This window comes from Tauraco erythrolophus, chromosome 3 (genome assembly GCF_009769465.1).
Source record: "Tauraco erythrolophus isolate bTauEry1 chromosome 3, bTauEry1.pri, whole genome shotgun sequence".
NCBI classification, from domain to species: Eukaryota; Metazoa; Chordata; class Aves; order Musophagiformes; family Musophagidae; genus Tauraco; species Tauraco erythrolophus.
The window spans coordinates 3,630,334-3,643,821 of record NC_141467.1 but is presented as its reverse complement, the minus strand read 5'-3'; the positions used below and the strand labels follow the sequence as shown (position 1 = coordinate 3,643,821).

The 13,488-nt window shown below is 54.5% G+C and overlaps 1 protein-coding gene across 1 annotated transcript; it reads left to right on the top strand.

Moving 5' to 3' along the window:
* Positions 1-3,823: 3,823 nt before the first annotated feature.
* FOXF2 (forkhead box F2) lies at positions 3,824-8,908 on the top strand. Its single transcript, XM_086608966.1, has 2 exons — positions 3,824-4,832; positions 8,742-8,908. Exons 1-2 carry the CDS (start codon positions 3,824-3,826, stop codon positions 8,906-8,908), a joined length of 1,176 nt encoding a protein of 391 aa, XP_086465092.1.
* Positions 8,909-13,488: the final 4,580 nt, after the last annotated feature.

Below are 13,488 nucleotides of genomic sequence, written 5' to 3'. Positions count from 1 at the left end.
CACGGGAAGCCAGCCAAACCCATGTGGCAATACCCCAGGTAACCCCCTGGAAAATGCTATGAGAGCGGTGCCCGTTCTGGGGAGGGAGCGTGTCTGGTGATGCGTTTGGAGTCTGACTGGTTTGGCTTTTTTTTTTTTTTGCCGCAAGGAGAGGTAGGCCCTTGCGTTTGCGCTGAATGTCCTTGTCTGCCCTTGAGATGGGTGATGTCTCAAACCCCTCGGATGCCGTGGCCGTCTCCCCTTTCCCTCTGCCTTGGGAAAAGAGAGAAAGACCAACCCTTCACCAGGAGCTGGGAAGAAGGGTCCTGATGGCAGCGTTCAGGGAGACATCTATAAAAAGTGTCACGCCTGCTACCCGTTGCGTACGCGAAGGAAAAAAAAAGGGGGGGGGGGGAGGTTTGGGGGGGGGAAGCGGAAAAACCTCTCCAAACAAACATCGGGATCGCACGGCTACTGCCAGAGGTCCCGAGAAGTCAAGAGGTCCCGGGAGCAGCACAAAGGACGGGGCAGGACCGCTGCGAGTCCCTTCCCATCCCGGCCTTTCTGCTCCCTCCGCCGCGGCGGGGCTGCAACCCACTCCACCCCCCCACCACCATCATCCTCCAGGCTTTCGTCCCGGGCCGCCGGGGCCGCCGGGGCCGGGTGCTGGGCGCTGGACTGCGGCTGCTGGGCTCCTCCAGCTCGTTAAAATGCCCGCATGCCCCTCATGCGGAAAGGGATCTCCGTCAGCCGCTGTAGATCGAGATCTAAATCCAGGCACCCTGAAGCTGACAGTTGGAGGAAAATCCTCCAGGGCTTAAGGAAACGCACTTTTACAATACTGGAGGGATTTGTTTAAGTTTCAGTCTCGGGTTTAATTGAAAAAACGCTTCTCATCTGCAGGACCTCAGAGGAGAGGAAAGAGCCTGAAGCACGCAGTTAAAAAAAAAAAAAAAAAGGAGGAAAAGAACAAAAAGAGTAGAAAAAAAAAAGGGGGGGGGGGGAAGGACTCCAAGATAACCGTAAACATTTATCTTTCATATTTGTCTCCCATTTTCTTAACTGGTTTAGTCTAAGTTACTTCATTTAGCCCACGAAGCAGAGGGGACTATGTTATGAACATGAAACTGAAACCGCAATAATGAAGAGATTTCCTAGAATAAAAACGATGATTATAGAACAACATCTGAGTAACCAAATCTGCCAAAAAGTTTAATTTCCGTATACTCTGGTAAAACAAACCAGTTGTGCTCCAAAGCTGGGATCATCTCAGAAATGGATACACCAACCAAAATAAACATCTCCACCAAACACCAAACGCACTCCTGTTTCACCACGGGCGCTTCAAACCATCTCTTAAAGTCTCAGGACCATGTCTTGGAGACTTCTTTGCGTTCCAAACAAGCGTCTGAGGCGGAAAGGGCATTGCCAGCAGCTAGAAGGCTGCTGCCCGAGTCTGTTACCCCGATTCTCGTATCGGGGCTGTGTCAAGTCGCGACTGAAGCAGCATTGCGGCTCCTTGCCACAGAGCAACCCTTGCCCGGCTTCGCTTCATTGTCCGTCCTGGCTCGCACCGCGGAGAAAGCAACGACACCTTCGTATATCGTGACATCTCTGTCGGGAGTAAACGCCTCTTCCCGCGCGACTAATATTAATGATCAAAACGAGTTATCTGAAACGGGGGTAGGTTAGAGGGATTTTCAGACCACGTCTTCCCAGCCCCCTCCCCCTCGCACTGAATACGTTTAGCCTCCTGACAACGGCCGAAATGACTCGGGTGACATTTAGGCAATTGTCCCATCGCGAAAGGCGAAAAAGGACGCTCGCTCGCCGATCTAGAGCAGGGAAGGATGTTTATATATAGACTCACGGCTATTTAAAAAAAAAAAAAAAATCCTCTGAATAGGTCGTTACAACGAGATCAGGAATCGCTCGGCGGTCCCTCTGCCCCTCCAGAAGAAAAAAAAAAATAGAATGTTTAAAGATAGGTAGATATAGATATGGATGTATTTTTTTTTTTTTTTTAAGATAGGAACAATCTAAATCGATGCCTTGGGAAAGGTAAACACGGTCTATCGACTGTGCGATCGTTTTTTCTATTAAAAATGTGTAGCAAACACTGCCGGGCTTGGTAGTGTTTTTCTTAGCTGATCCTCAGGTACAATCAAGCCATTTTCGGACACATTCCCATGTATGTAGCAGTGGTGATCTGGAGGAAGCTGTCGACGCCTGTTCAGTTAATTTAGGTTTTCTTTGTCTAATTACTGCGGAGCTTAGGGAAAAGGAGCCGGGCTCAGGGCAGTAAACTGACACTTGGGCTCTGTGTGTGGTATCCAGGCAGAGTTTGATGGAAAAAGCCTGCTACCACTCAACTGCAGGTCACTGTCTGGGACCAGCCCCACCCCCTCCCTGCCCGTACCCACCAGCGAGCTCACAGCACGGAGCTGCGCTGGAGACAGACGGACACACAGACACACACACACAGCGCTGCAGGCACGCTGACACGGCGTCCCGCTCCACCCGCGTCCTTCCCACCCCCGTGCCTTTGGTCCAGCATCCCCGTCGGCCCTGCCTCTCGTCCTGCCGCCGTCCTCCTTCCGTCTCCAGTTTGATTTTGGAGCCTCCTCCATCATCTGGGAGCAGGCCTGTGCCTCCGCCGGCCCCTCTCCTCCCTGCCCCCTCCGGCGCCCGGTTTCCTCCAGCAAACGGCGCTTGCCAGCACGCGTGACCCCCCACCCGCGGCACCGAGGGGCCAGGACGGGACGGGGGGCGGAGGGAGGGCGCATCCCCGGTCCTCGGACTCGACCCCTGTTGCCCTATAAAATGAATTGGATTCTATAGCGGGGTGGAGGGTGGCGAGGGAGAGCGACAAGTCTCAAAACCCGCAGGTCTGGCAGGCTTGAGGAGCAGCAGACGCTGCTGCCTGCGGCTCCGCAGGGTGGGCGACCCCCCTCCCACCCACCCACCCACCCACGCCCGCACCCGGCGGCATCATCAGTGCCCGTGTGCCCCGGGGCGCGGCGGCGGAGCGTCGGGCTGGCAGCCGCTCCCCTCGCTCCGGGGCCGTGCCGGGGAGCAGCGGGCAAACCGGCGCCTGCGGGACCGAGGGAGCCCCGGGGAGGCGGGGAACGGTGTCACGGCGTGCCGCGGGGCCGGCGGCGAGAGGGAGCCGGGACGGTGCCGCGGCAGCGGCAGCAGCAGCGCCTCCTGCCCAGATGACGGGTGGACAGAGGCCAGCTGGAAGGGGGGTGGTCTCTGCTTCTCTCCCCCCCCGCCCTTATTCCCCCTTTCTGCTGATTTCTTGGCCGCATTCAGGGGGGTCTAGGGGGGGGAAGAGCAAGATTGAAGGAACTGATAGGCGGTCGCGCTGCGCCTTTTAAGCAAGACAAAACTATATATGAAAGAATAACAGCGCGGAAGAGATTGGAGGGGGGGGCTTTTGCTCTTCCTCCCCTTGACGGATTAGGCGGCAGGATGGTCCCCAGGTGGGGGGCAGAGGAAGAAGCGGAGCGGCGCTGAGCCGAGCCTCCGCGGGCGGCGCAGAGCGGGGAGGGCGGGGGCCGGGGCCGGGCCGGTCCATCCCATCCCTCCCGGTGCCTGGCTCCGGCGGAAAGCAGAGGAGCCATTGCGCAAGGGACCGCGGGGAGGGATGCGCAGGGCGCTGCCGCCGCCCCGCCGCCGCCCGCCGCGCTGAGGAGGTGCCCGGAGGACAGCAGCTCCCACCGCCCGCCCTGCTCTCCCCCTGCGAGGCACCCCCCTCCCCCCCCAGTACCCACCCCGCCCGGCTCCCCCCCCTTCCCTCCCAGCCTCACCCCACCCTGCCCCATTCCCCTCCCTCCGCCAGATGACCACCGAGAGCGGCCAGCAGCGGCTGGAGCCCCCCGTCCCTCTCCGCTCCTGCAGCCCGGCTCCCGGAGCTCTCCAGATGAGCCGGCCGCCCTCCTCCGCCCTGGAGACCTCCACCTCCTCTTCCTCCACCTCCACCTCCTCCTCCTCCTCGGCGGCGGCGGCGTCCTCCAAGAGCAAGAAGGCCAGCTCAGGGCTGCGGCGGCCCGAGAAGCCCCCCTACTCCTACATCGCCCTCATCGTCATGGCCATCCAGAGCTCGCCCTCCAAGCGCCTGACCCTCAGCGAGATCTACCAGTTCCTGCAGGCCCGCTTCCCCTTCTTCCGCGGCTCCTACCAGGGCTGGAAGAACTCCGTGCGCCACAACCTCTCCCTCAACGAGTGCTTCATCAAGCTGCCCAAGGGCCTGGGCCGCCCGGGAAAGGGCCACTACTGGACCATCGACCCGGCCAGCGAGTTCATGTTCGAGGAGGGCTCCTTCCGACGGCGGCCCCGCGGCTTCAGGAGGAAATGCCAGGCGCTGAAGCCCATGTACCGCATGATGAACGGGCTGGGCTTCGGCGCCTCCATCCTCCCGCAGGGCTTCGACTTCCAGGCGCCCCCCGCCTCCCTCGCCTGCCACTCCAACGGCTACAACCTCGACATGATGCCCAACGCCATGGCCGGCGGCTACGAGGGACTCAGCGGCGGCCACCACGTCCCGCACATGTCGCCCAACCCCGGCTCGACCTACATGGCCAGCTGCCCGGTGACTGCCAACGGGGACTACGGCCCCGACAGCAGCAGCAGCCCCGTGCCCTCCTCGCCGGCCATGGCGAGCGCCATCGAGTGCCACTCGCCCTACACGAGCCCTTCGGCTCACTGGACAGCCTCGGGGGCCTCACCCTACATAAAGCAGCAGGGCCTCCCCGCCGCCAACACCGCCTCCTCCGGCATCCACTCCAGCGTGCCCTCCTACTCCCTGGAGCAGGGCTACCTGCACCAGAGCCCCCGCGACGACCTCTCAGGTAGGGACCCGGGGGGGCGGCGGGGAGCGCGGCACCGGCGGGGCTTTCTCCGGAGATGAGGGGGTTGTGCGGGGAACCCTCCGACCTCCTCGGCTTAGGAAAAAGAGGGACATTGTCTGCGAAAGGAAGGAAAATCGCGCGGCTTGGAGCTGTTCTGTTTCGGGACGAGAGGGGATGCCTGGGGAGGGGGGCTGTGGGTACAGCTACGAGCATCCCTCCTTCTTGCCCAGCGCCAAGAAGGAGCGCTCCGAGGAAAGCTCGGCTTCGTGCCGGCTTCGTGCCGGCTCCGTCCCGGCTCACACGTCCCGTCCCCCACCGGTGACGGCGACATGTGCACGGCGGCGGGAGCGGGGAGCGCCGCCGGGCATCGCCGTCGCCTCGGTAAACCGCGGTCCGCGGAGACGCGTCGCGGAAGTAATAAAAAAAAAAGGCGTTAAATATTATCCTCTAAGCCCTGGGGAAAAAAAAGAAAAACAACCAAAAAAAAAAAAAAAAAAAAAAGCGCAAAAAAAACCCAAAACCACACAAACAAACAAAAACCACCACCAAAACAAAAAAAAAATCCCACCACCAAACCCGCTGATCTTGAAAAAAAAAAAATGCGAGAGATTAAAGCGGATCCCGTGTATTTCTGGAACCAGAGGGAAAGAGTTTTCTGGTCTCTGTCTCCCACCCCCCAACCCCCCCGGGCCGGTGATCACAGACAATGTCTGCTCAGAAAAATCCGAGCACAAAAATGGGTAAAAGATGTTGGGCTCTTACGGGGAAATTTTCCAAATAGCCCTTTTAAACGTGGGTCCCGGAGGTTAAGCAAACAAAGACAGTCTGGGCTGGACCACACCGAAGAGGATTTTAGCCTGACTTAACCCCTATGAGAGCGGGGTCTTGTTCAATTTTATGGGAATTTCAACAAGTAACAAATACAGGCGACCCTCAGCTCTGGGTCCCCTCCCGCCCCCTCCTTGGGCGCTTGTCAATCACTCTCCTATCCTTCTGTGAGCCCCGCAGCCTGCTGCCGCCGCGGGGAGGGCGAGCTGGGATCCCGGTCGCCGGGAAAGCCGCTTTGCCATCGCCGCAGAAGGGACTTGGAGTGTCGGGGCAGAGCAAGCGGTTGCAAATTTTCCTCCCTCAGAAAAAAAAAAACAAACCACCAAACAAAACCAAACCCTAAAAGACGCCTGGGGGGAGGCGGCGGCGGAGCGGGTGGCCGACTCACCGGCGTTTGGGCGCAGGGGGCTGCGGGGCCGCGGTGCGTGCCCAGATGGGCTCCTCCGTGCCCACGGGGCTCTGCTGCGGAGGCTTAACCCCATTTTTCGGAGATCCAAGCCGTCCTTTCACGTGGTTTTGAGGGCCGAGGCGAGAGGCCGGCGGTTTCATAAGGATATCCATCTCCGAAATACGTACCTTTACCGTTAGGAATTTCTGCTTTGGTTTGTTGCTGTTATTCGGATTTTTTAATTTGTTTTCTTTTCCTTTCTTTGGATTTTTTTTTCCTGTCTGTTTTTCTCCTTGCGACCCCGCGGGCCGCCGCTCAGGGCCCACGGGGCTCCGGGAGTGGGGCTGACCTGGGAAGAGGGGCTGGGAGGCAGCTGCCCCCTCCTCCTGCCAGCCATCCGAGGTGGCAAAGGCGATTCCTGGAAGAGGGATTTTCATTTCGAAGCAGCCCAAGAACAGCTCTTCAAAACAAAAAGCAGAGGAGAGAGGAAGGGATCTGCTGCCCCCGAAGCCTCCACCACAGTTTCCGAGGCTGGGGCGGTTTAAATCCGAGTTGTTTGTGTTCAAGGACGGATATACACGCAGACAGACCGACGGACGCTTTCTTAAAGCCGACAACGAGCGTCCTTTTCCAGCAGCTGCTCAGATTTAATGCCACCACTTTGCAAAACGGCGTTTCTCCGCTTGTTTTTTACAGCTTCAGGATTTGGGCCCAGGACTTTAGTGGAAGCCATCCCCATTCCTTGATTAACTAAAAAAAAACCCTACCCAATCTTTTTTTTTTTTTTTTTTTTGATATGGATCCAGTTATTCGTGTGTGCTACGTAAAATCTCTGCGGCGCAAAAAATTCAGTAGACTGAAAGGAGATGGGGAAAAAACGATCCAAACTTCTTCATTCGTACTTATTTACCAGAAATAATCTTTCTCCTCCTCTCCCACAAAAGCAGTGGCAAGTGAATTTCGCTTTTCGCTTTCTCTTAGCTAAATACAAAGCAAATTCGATGGCAATCGCTGTTGATCGGCCAATAATCCTCTACTCATGACAGCGGCAGGGCGGATTTAAGACCTTAAATTTGCATCAGACCCAAGAAAAAGAGAGGAAAGAATTAGAAACAGGAGGCTCGGTTCTGCTAAAGGGATTTCGAAGCTGGGGAGTGGGGGGCGCCGGATTTTTTTCGCACGCTATTAAATCCCGCTAAACGATTGAATCAGGATTGTAATAAAGTGCCCCAGTTTATAGTGAGCATACCAGCAGTGTTATTAGAAAGCCGAGGAAATCCAGCGAAATAATCACTTTTATAAAGTGAGCTCTGCGGGGTGAAGGAGGGGACAGTGCCGGAGGAGACGGGCCGTGCGCGCCGCCGGCCGCCGCCAACGGGCTCGGTCCCGCCGTCCCGGGGAGAACCGGCGACATTTCTCCTTTTTTTTTTTAATTTTTTTTTTTATTATTTTTAAGTCCCATTCTCCTTCTCTTTCTTTTGCTGCTTTTTTGTTTTTCTTTCTTTCTCTTCCCCCCCTCCCCCCCCCTTGACCCTCGGTCGGGTTTGACAGGATCCCGCTAGCCGAGTTTGACATCCACACGCCAAACCAAACCCCCTCTCTGGCTCTACCCTTCGGGCCTTGCTCAGGCAATGCTCCCCTCCGGATCCAGCAGGAACCCTGCCAGACTGAACATCCCAGCACGACCCTACGGCGCGGGCTGGGGGGGGGGGGGGGGGAATCTCCCACGCGGCCCTGGGACTTTGTCCCCCAAAAGGCTGCCTGAGGCTGTGGGAAACGAAAAGGGGAATTTGCAAGGTCGTTTCCATGTGGGTGCCATGGATGTACTTGGCTCGTTGTTGTCGATGAGCCGTAGGGTGTCGTCGCTTTGTACCTCACGTTTATGAGGTACACGCACACCGAAATAAATACACTATCAACTCGCAAACGGATCGTCGTTGGAATCCAACCTGCAGCCATTCAAATCGAAAGCAAAAACCTCCGAGGGACGGGATGGGGAGGGGGGAAGAGGGAGGAAAGATGGGAATCAGGTTCAAACGGCTGCGGAGCATCCAGAAAGACACGCAAGTGGCACCGTCTCCTCGCACGCACACACACGCGCACGCACGCACACACACACACACACACACACACACACACACACACACACTCTCCCTCATCTACACCACACGCAGAGGCTGACCTGACCCCACAGGCTGCCGAACACGCAGGCAGAGTGGCACGGGAGGGTCACACGGGAGGGATGCTCTGACACACGCGTGCCCCCGGGATGCGGCCGTGCGTGTGCCCGGCGGCATCCGCCTCCGCCCGCCTCCCTCTCCTCAGCCTGTGTGCCACACGATTGTGTAGCTGATAACCTCTGCCCGGAGCGGGCACGGGGGCTCGTACGAGCAGCGCTGCAGCCCCGAGCCCAGTCGCCCCGTCCTCGCTCGGGGAGATGAGACCCGCCGCTCTTTCTGCCCTGCAAGCGAGACGGGCTTTGCCCCAGGGGAGCGCCCAGTCCGCTGCCCGGGAAGCCAGAGAGGAGCTCCCAGACCTTGCAGGAGGGAGCCGAGAGCGGGGGGAAAGGAAGCAGCGGCATCAGCCCCGCTGCACGCAGCCTCTCCTTCCTGCGAGAGACGGAGAAAGGGCTGCTGTGCCCGGGCAGAGCTCTCCCATTTCTGAGCACCCCTTCTTATTTCCTTCTCTTGCAGTGGGATTGCCTCGCTACCAGCATCACCCCTCCCCGGTGTGCGACAGGAAAGATTTTGTCCTCAATTTTAACGGCATTTCTTCGTTCCACCCTTCCGCTAGTGGATCTTACTACCACCACCACCACCACCAAAGCGTCTGTCAGGACATCAAGCCCTGCGTGATGTGAAGGCAGCGCCCCAACAGAGACAATCAGGTGGCGTCGGACGGAGCCGACGCGCAGACGGACCCACGCAGACGACATGTAATGTGCACTCTGATAGCATCGATAGTACACGAGTCACTTCGCGAAATTACCTATGGAAGCAGAGTTCGCCGTCCCCCGCCATCCCCCGAAGGACACGTGCAGCCAATATAACGCTCCAAAGCTCTTCCTAAAAGAAAAATGCCTTGTGTGACGTGTTGGGTTAGGTGGGATGCAAGTGTCCTTATGCCAGGTCTGACCGACTTAATCGCAAACCGCCTTTCCGTGGGCTCCTCAAGAATCGAGCTTTGCGAAAGGGAACAATTCGATATGTTTTTACATGAGAAAGTGTCTTTGAATAGCAAAAATAAATGGCCCAGCTCGGCACCTGCGAGGACTCCCCCTTCCGTCGCTGCGTTAGCGGGAAATTCAGTATTTTTTTTTGTTTGTTTTTCCCTCCCTCCCCGAGCCCCACCAAGGACGCTTTGTATGGACTTCAGCACCGACCAGTCGATATTATCAAACCAGTATTGTTTAGCCCTTTTGCGTATAGACTGTAAGAAAAGTTCATTTGTTTTCCAGTATTGCAGCAATACAACGTTTTGGTTTTTTGTTTTTACAAAAATTGTTTTCTACCACAATATTTTTTAAAAAATTATTTTAAATAAATCTCGTGTATACTCACACACTATTGCTTTAAAAGGAGAATATATTTGCACTTATGTATACTTTTTACAGTTTGCCAAAACGTTTTGATGTACAAATTTTTTTTTTTTTCAATAAAATGTATATAAACGACTACGCACTGGACAGGCACTTATTTTCCCTCGGCTCCTTCTGGGAAAACCCTTCCACCTCGGCATCCGAGACTGTTAAAACTGCAACCCCAAATCCTCCAGCCGCTGGAGGGGAAGGAAGGGAGCGAGGGGTTGACCCGAGGGGGCCAGTACCGTGGTCTCTGGGCTGCACCGCCCGCTCTCACCCATTTCCCACCCTGCCTTCCACCGCTGCTGGAGAGACTTCGAAATAACCGGGGCAGTGGACACGAAAGCAGCAGGGTCCAGACAGCTTCTCTCTTCGAGGGCTCCCCCGGGCCCGAAACGCCCTCCCCGCTCTTTAGGGCTGGGTTCACGTGTCCCCATGCCCCCGTCCTGCCTGCCCAAGCAGCTTTTCTGTGCCCCGACGGGGCTTTGCCACGTGCGGGGGTAGGAGCCCCTGTGCAACGCGGGGTTGCCCTCGGGAGGGGATGTCACTGGCGGGGGGGGGGGGGGGGGGGCGCGGCAAGAAGGATCCGCGATAAACCCACGGCTTGATAAGGCCTGGGGGGAGGCACAGAGAACGGCTCGGCCAGCCGAAGGGGCGAGAGGGGAGCAAACAGAAAAGCAAAAAAGAAACGAAACAAAATCTAAAAAGGGCCCCCAAAGCCCCCCCAAAGCAAAACAAGCCCTGATCAAGACGCCGCCGTGCATGGAGGGGGGTGAGCGGCTGAGGGTCGGAGCTGGGCGCCGGGAGCTGCTCGCCCGCGCATCCCGCAGGCGCCCCCGGTCACGCCGCCCCCGCGGTCCCCACGGCCGGGGGATGCCCGTCAAACCCACCCGGCACGACACGGCTCCCGGGGGGGTGGCCGCGGCAGCAGCCCTGCGCGTCCCACGGAGGGAACCGGGGAGTCCCCGCACCCCAGTGCGCCCCGCAAGCCGCGGCGGCCCCGACCACGCCACCCCCGAACGCTGAAACGAATTTCGGCAAAATGTTGTGTGTCTGTGTGTACTTCTGTATGTGCACGTAGACACATCTATACATATAAAATTATATCCATGTAATTGTATAGAGAGATAAAACTCTTCATCTTTTGAAAATATCCATTTATGCTCAAACATGCCCTTTTCTCCCCCGAGCTTCTCAGGGCCTGTGATAAATTATAAAGTCAGTTTCAGAGTTTGCTCCGACCACAGTGCTGTGTTTACATTCTTTCCGAGGCAAGCCTGCATGGTCGTAATTTATATCCTAAACACTCGAACGTAACTTGTTTATACAGGGAATGACAGGACCTCAAAGAGAAAAAAACTGATTTTCGCCTCCCCGGCGGCCGGGCGCGGGGCACCAGTGCCCTCCAGCGGCCCCCGGCCCGCCAGCGGCCCCGCTCCCCAGCTCCGCAGGCTCACCCAATTTAGGCGTAAAGGCTTTTTTTTTTTTTTTTTCCCCTCCCTTCCACCTACCGAATGCCGTTATATCCCAGAAAACGCGAGTGATGCTCACGCTGGCTATTCTGCTAAGGAAGAGGCATCCATCTGCCAGGGCACCCTTTCAGTTCTGGGCTTCTAGAGTGTTCTCCCGTCGTGATTAAAGACTGTTCTCATTTTCAGGGACTAAGGTCGCCTTTTCTCTGTGATAGCTTGCCAAACGAAGGACATTTCAGAAGCGGTGAACTCTTCAGACATCGGTTATGTTTCTGGGTGCTGTCAGTAAAATGAACCCGGGCTATTTCTCCTAAATCTAAGGGTGACCGGCAAGCAATGGGGAAGAAAAAAGTGGGCAGATTTTTAAGTTAATTTGATCTGATTTTGTTTTGATATTTGATTTTATTGCCGTACCTTCTACCCTAGGAATTCAGCTCTTGTTTAGTCTAAAGAGCTCCAGTGGCCGCAGAGCCAGGGAGAGTCAAGACCAGAGAGCTATGCCATTGAGAGGACAAGGTATTTATGTTTTAGCCACACAGTTAAAAATTCTTTGTGTCTTTTGACATTTTTTGAAAGCATTGAGCATGCCCAAATACTTCATATTTTGGAAAAAAGGAATTTTTTGTTAGAAATCCAGCACATTGAGCTTTCTAATCACCACACTAGTGATGCAGTACTCACCTCTGAGAGCCCCGGAGGCTTTCAGCATCAGAGAAAGCTGAAATCTCTAGTGTTAAAACCAAAAATGTAGATACGTGTGGTTAGTCTGAGCACTGTGAAAAAGCCCAGGAGGGCATACGTGAATTTGAGCGTGTATTTGCTAGTCACCCTGGAGGGAAACCTGTAGTTGTTACGCTACAACGAGCATCAGCTGGTGTAAAACACGGGAAGCTCTGTGTCTCTGCAGCTTCCTTAGTTATTGCTCTTTTCTATGACAATAGTGTATTCTCTTCCTCTTCATCATTTGTTTTCTTTTCATTCCTCGCCTGCTGACTTGTCCCTGACCGCTTTGTCCTCTCTGTGTGGATCCCAAGATGCCTAAGCAATACCTTTTTTTTTTTTCTTTAACAGTGCTTTAGTCCAAGTAGCTCCCAACAACAACTGCCCACCTCTGCTGAGCCTGGAAATACGGTCATCCCTGACTCTCAGCCCAGGGCTTCAGCCCGTACAACTGCTCTGTCCTCACAGGTGAGCACAAAGGAGGATGAGAGCAGATAACTCCTGAGTGCGCTTCTGATCTATCCCAATGAAGAGTCTGTGTATCCGAAAAGCTGCATTAGTGGTTTTTTTTCCAACCAGATCAGTTGGTCTAATGCATTAGTAATGCGTCTCCCGCAAACCTCCCCTGGCTAATGACCGCAGACCGCCGCAGCTACACGAAAGCTACTCCCAAATTACAAATGGTTAGTCATGTAGACTGATGCTACAGCTCACATTTGGTCAGGCACTGAGGCAAATGGATTCAACACGGGCTAATCCAAACATTTCCATTATTAGAGCACACCAGGCAGAGTTTCCGCAGGACGGGGATGAAATCACGCTGGAGCCCCTCAAACAGTTTGCGTGTGATCCGCTATAATCTTATATATTTATTTTCTCCATTCTCTGGTTTCATCACAGTCTTACTGCCTCAGTGGAGGGATTTTGCTTGTGAGGGTGTTTATGTTACACAGAAAAAAGCCACTCAACCACTCCAGAGCTGGGATCATTTGAACCATCAATTTAACACTGGCAAAATTAGCCAAATGTAGAGATATCTCATGTGGGATGTTGAATTTCTAGCTGGTAGTTGACCGAAGCATTCTTTAAAAGAGACAGTTTATTAATCCCATTAAATCCCCTTGCCCATTATTCTATTAAGACCAACATCAGATTAATATCTTATTGTGTTTTGGCTCAGCTGGCAAAGTACTTTTAGCCAACACAGTATTTTCAGTTTAGTATGAGAGTTTTAGCCTGCTTTGGTGGCAAATAAAAAGAAAGTTTGGTTTGTTTTTTTTCTTTTTTTACTCAGTAACAATAAGCCTGATTTTACTGAACTAGAAAGATTTGCTCCTAACATATGCATGAGGTTATATTTAAATAAGCTTGTTCAATAAAATGCTAGGTATGTCACTTAGGTCCTGAGGAAACAAGGTGCTGCTTTCCATTATAATTCTAATATACCTGAGCATGTGAGTACTCCCATTAAAGTCAATGGGATTATGCAGATGCTTAGGGTTAAAAGCGCTTTGCTGAAGAAGGATGATGGGACTAGAATTAAACACTACAAGTTCCTCCTGTATGCTGCAGCTGAACCCTGCATAAGAAGTGGAGTAGAATATACCTGATTCATATACAGGATGAAAATTAATTCAAAACATACTCTAGTTTGAATAGAGATGTATT

Bases quoted from the DNA above. Each gene is read 5' to 3' on its own strand.
- FOXF2 (XM_086608966.1), top strand. From the start codon at position 3,824: ATGACCACCGAGAGCGGCCAGCAGCGGCTGGAGCCCCCCGTCCCTCTC. The intron at 4,833-8,741 runs GTAGGGACCCGG...CTTCTCTTGCAG, and splicing joins CCCCCGCGACGACCTCTCAG to TGGGATTGCCTCGCTACCAG.